The 4,706-nt window shown below is 38.0% G+C and overlaps 1 protein-coding gene across 1 annotated transcript; it reads left to right on the top strand.

Moving 5' to 3' along the window:
• Positions 1–445: 445 nt before the first annotated feature.
• Positions 446–4,699, top strand: Smp_165710 (hypothetical protein; the record flags this gene model as incomplete). The annotated part of the gene is made up of 4 exons (XM_018798127.1): positions 446–595; positions 3,997–4,127; positions 4,172–4,240; positions 4,280–4,699. Coding segments are annotated over exons 1-4 (621 nt in total). The 5' UTR covers positions 446–594.
• Between the last annotated feature and the right edge of the window lie 7 nt (positions 4,700–4,706).

Below are 4,706 nucleotides of genomic sequence, written 5' to 3'. Positions count from 1 at the left end.
AGCCGTACCATAGTATTTGGGGGCCTAAGGATAGTATCTCAATATAATTTGTAGATATTTTTTCTATTTTATCGTTGGCTATACCTAGGCTACTATTTGGCAGCATCGGTGATCCACTGTTACTAGATATGACAGCCCGTTAAGAGAAAACCTCTATTCCGGGCAGAACCACTTAAACCATGTGCAAACAATCATTAAATTCGTGTTCGTTATTGCATTAAGATGACCGGGATACCCAGAGAAAGGGTTATCGAATATCTAGGTGAGCTCACTTATACGAAGAGAAGAGGTTAAATTCTTAAGACGAGGTTGTTATAAAAGTTAAAAAACTTTTAAAGCGCAAGGTATAAATTGTGCGTCACTATTGAGAGTAAGTGTTGTGCATGATATAAGTTATTTCTCAAGTATTCAGGTTTTGCGAAACAAGCGTTTTGTCAGTGTGATACAACCAAGCACATTTTTAGAGCCAGAATACGCCTGATCACACACTATTTCCCAAGCCCGTAAAGATGATATTGCCACATATCGTCTCACTCCTGGAGTTGTAAGCGGATATTTCTTAAGTAGTTTCCGCAATTATTCCCGGATAACGCTAGTGAGTTCCACCACTCACATGTTTCGCTCGTGGAGAGATGTCCGATTCCCGAGCTTTTCAGTAAATGTAATTTTTCTAATGAGTTGAAGATCGCCCATATCTAGGTTGTCCCAACAATCTATTTGACACTCTTTAATCTCAATGATATTCACAGAAATCCTTATCACACGGCATGACATAATAGAGTCTCATGGCAGCTTCCAAGGGCTCTGGTGCTGTTAGCAGTATAGGTGAGTAATAACTGTCGGTGATTCGACGTACGAAAACCCCAAGCTTTTTCGGCGGGACTAAAGAACATGGACGACCTTTGAACGAATCTTAAGTGACCTTGAGAAATACTAGCCAATCAGAAGACAGTTAATATACAGTAAAAATATATTATACAAAACTCAAAAATTAAAGGGGATACTGTTCTTTTACATGACTCAAATACTTACCAAGGTCAGATATAGGTTCAGAAGTTCTAAAATCATAGTGCATCCGGCACAGGAACTCATCCATGTGGCTCCATATTAGTTGACCTCTGGAACCATGAAAAAGTCTCAAAAATTCTTTCAGCATCGACCACATAGTTTCAGTGTTGTCGGTATGTTGATATGGTTTAGGGTTTAGGATTAGGGTTAAGGTTTAGGGTTAAGGATGAGACTATAAAATATGGACGCCTTTTGAGCGACGCTAGAGTGAATCTCAGAGTGTCCACATAATAACTAAGACTAAATGAGGGTTATAAACCTGTGTGAAGAATTCAAATTATGAATTACATTCTTGGTTAAGGTTAGGAATTATACTTAGGGTTTTCATCACGAACTGACATCAACTATAATGCCAAAACTCTATTTATAGAAATGTATAATTGAATTTTGCGCCAAAATCTTATGATCACTTCTCTTGTAGACGCTTAATTATCATGTTTTCTCTAAAACCTGTTGTAAACCGACCGTACGTAAGCGTCAGGTACCGAACTTAGCGCCGTGACCTTGAAAGCCCGCGAAAGCTTTTGATTGGCTCGTCCATGTTCTTTAGTCTCGCCGCTTTTTCCCTAACTCGTGAAAATCAACGGATTGCTCACATCTACAGACTCCGCTTCTGGTAATTTGACAGTGTGACACAGTATTCGTGCTAGCACAAGACATCTATACTATCGAAAACTCGAAATGATCCACCTAGTCTATGGTTCGAAAGCAGCTAGGTGATGTGTCTCCTTAAAAGAAGTTTAATCACGTTTCTGATTATACCGAGTAATTCAGACCATCTTAATCGATTAGATCAAGGTGATTGTCCTTATAGTGACCTGTGGTTCAACGAACGGAAGATCGCTCAGCGAGAATCGGGCACAACTCCAACCCCAGATTTTTCCATTAGTGTATATGGTGCATGTAAACCCTTCGCTACCGACATGACGCAAGCAGCCTTCGTGGGGAAAGTTGAAAGAAAACTGGGTTATAATTTACAGAATCATTGAGTACCGTCCTTAATACGTTTTGAATCCGCTGTGTATATTGCAGTCAGGATTGCTGAACTAACCACACTATATGTCACCAGTGGTCTGAAAAGGTTTCCTAACACCAACGAACAAGCACGGAATCAGTTAGTTCGCGTTAATTAGTCGCTAAGTTATTATGTTAATAAACCTATCAGTTGTTTGTAGTGTTGTTGATAGAGTTCAGAACTTTTAAAAGAAATACAACCAACCGTTCTTATAAAAAGTGGGACCAGCCAATAATTTTGCAATGTCAAATGAATGTAACATATGAATTCTAAATTACAAGTATCCGGGATTGATACTAAGAGCTTCTTGATCTCCAATAGACGGACACATCGTCGATATTATTCAGTGGTATCTATCCTTCTGTGCTACTGACTTTAGTCTTATATAAACTCGTGTTCTTATTTTACTTGTCCCTTGTTTCCACTGTAATCCTGGCTTCTGCCATTAGTTCGTCACTGTTAGTACTTAAAAACTCAGTTAAAACTGGTTTATTACCAGACCGTTATTCTCCATGAAACGTTTGACGTAGTTGTTCTTACACCTTTCACTCCGTTAAAACTTATCACTCTCAACGTTTGCAGTATAGTCTCATCCAGTCGGCCAATCATATGAAAAGTAGAGCCTGATACATGCTTTTTGGTCCATGTTGCCACACCATATTATCACGGTGAGATGCCAAGGTAGTTTGGGTTGTAACAGTATTAGTGGTATTAAAAAAAATTCTTAATAGAAAATATGAATAGAAAAGAAAATATAGGTTAGAGGAATGAGAACAAAATTTTTGAAATAATTAAGAAATTCAGTATCTGAGGAAAGACAAGGAGCGGATACACCTGCTCTATCGGGAACGACTGAACTATCTCACCCAAGCCTCACCATCCATTACAGCAATCTCTCAAGTCCCGACCAAGTATTCTGCATCTACCTACACAACCCAGTTCAGCAGTCAGTGACTATATAGGGTAGTGCGATGTTCTAGTTTTGCCTCCCCTATCTTCTTACTCATTCCTGTATTAGCCATCACCGCACTTCGAAGTAGGCAGTGGTACGTAATCCATGTCCCAAACAATATATAAAATTCCTCAACTTCACCAATCAATTTTCTACCATGACTTTGTGTCCCAACTCAGTATTTTTCACTCGGTGGTCTCTGAATGCACGGACAATGTTTCGAAGACATCTGTGGTCGACTACTAGTGACCTACAAATATCCCATATTTCTGAAGAACATATTGTGCAGACACGAAGTAGACCAGATAACACTTGCCTTTTATGATCCTCCTTTAGCTGATGAAAACCAACTGGAATTTGTGAATCTTTCCCGGAATTTTTTCAGATACCGACCCATCGGGGCTAATAAAACTTCGGAATAAGTGTAGTAGTTAACAAACTCACATACTTCACTCCCTGTTTAAAGGGTATTGGGTAATTTCCATCACTTAACCCAAGAAGTTTGTTCCTTGTATGCTTATCTGAAGGTAATGGATGTAGGGGTTTAGTTGGTTTAACGATTACAGTACTTAGTCTTCAATTGGTTGGCTGGGGGGCGCGAACCCCATTCTACATACCTTGCTTTCAGCAGTCAAGAGGTATCAGCCTTCGCACTGGGGTATAAATTAGTGCAGAATACGTAAACAAGTATGTAGAAAACATCACGTTAACATAACCCATGCATCCTATACCATTGTTAACCAACCTTTCTATTCGTTATTTGACGCTTAGTATTATTAAAGTGTTTCCGAAAAACTACTTGTTATGTTTTATTATGCATAGTATATTAGAGGAGAATCAGACTCAGAGTAGTTTAATCCTAATATCCATTTATTTGGTTTTATCCCTGACTGATTCCCGTCTTTTCGTGCCATAAAATAAATAGGAGTTTGACGAAGTAATATTTTGTTTTCCCTAATAGTGAATTATTGTTTGGCACTCAAACTAACTTGGGTACTATTCCATCATGTATATGCTCTAAAAGACGAATCTAACAATGTACTTAACGGTTCTTTAGTTGGTATCGGAAAAACTACTAACAGCCATGGCAATGTAAGTAACATCAATCTTGAAGTATTAAACAACAAAATTACTAGTTTTCAATCCTTAAATCCAATTTCTCTACATTGGATTATGTTTTCACATCTGTTAATGTAACACCAAAAGTAAGTTATGGAAAGGTTAATATAAATTTAATTTGTCAGTCAAAGCTTACAACATCAAACGTCACCGTTATTTTCGAAGGTGTGTTGACTACCAAACTTTCGAATTCCACTAAGCAGTTGGATAAATTGTTATCAGAAAAAACTACAGAGGTTAGACATATAACAACTGGAACAAATACTATCCAAGAGGAGGCTGCTGAAATCGATGAGTTTGGAAAAAGCGAACTAGGCGAAAGCTCTATCCATTCAAGTGATTCACATGTTGATCTAATACAAGAGCCACGAAAAAAAGATTCCGAGGGTGTTGGACCACAAATAGATCCTGAAAATTATATTTTCAACAGAAAGCATTTCGCCGAATCTGAGTCTAAAAAATCCAACGGGTTTATATATCAAAGCGACTCTGGTACCGTAGTTCACGATAAATTATGTAAGTCCATGTTTTTGTGTATAAAATGAAGTAATA

This window comes from Schistosoma mansoni, chromosome 6 (assembly GCF_000237925.1).
Source record: "Schistosoma mansoni strain Puerto Rico chromosome 6, complete genome".
NCBI lineage: Eukaryota > Metazoa > Platyhelminthes > Trematoda > Strigeidida > Schistosomatidae > Schistosoma > Schistosoma mansoni.
This window is presented reverse-complemented; position numbering and strand designations above follow the sequence as displayed.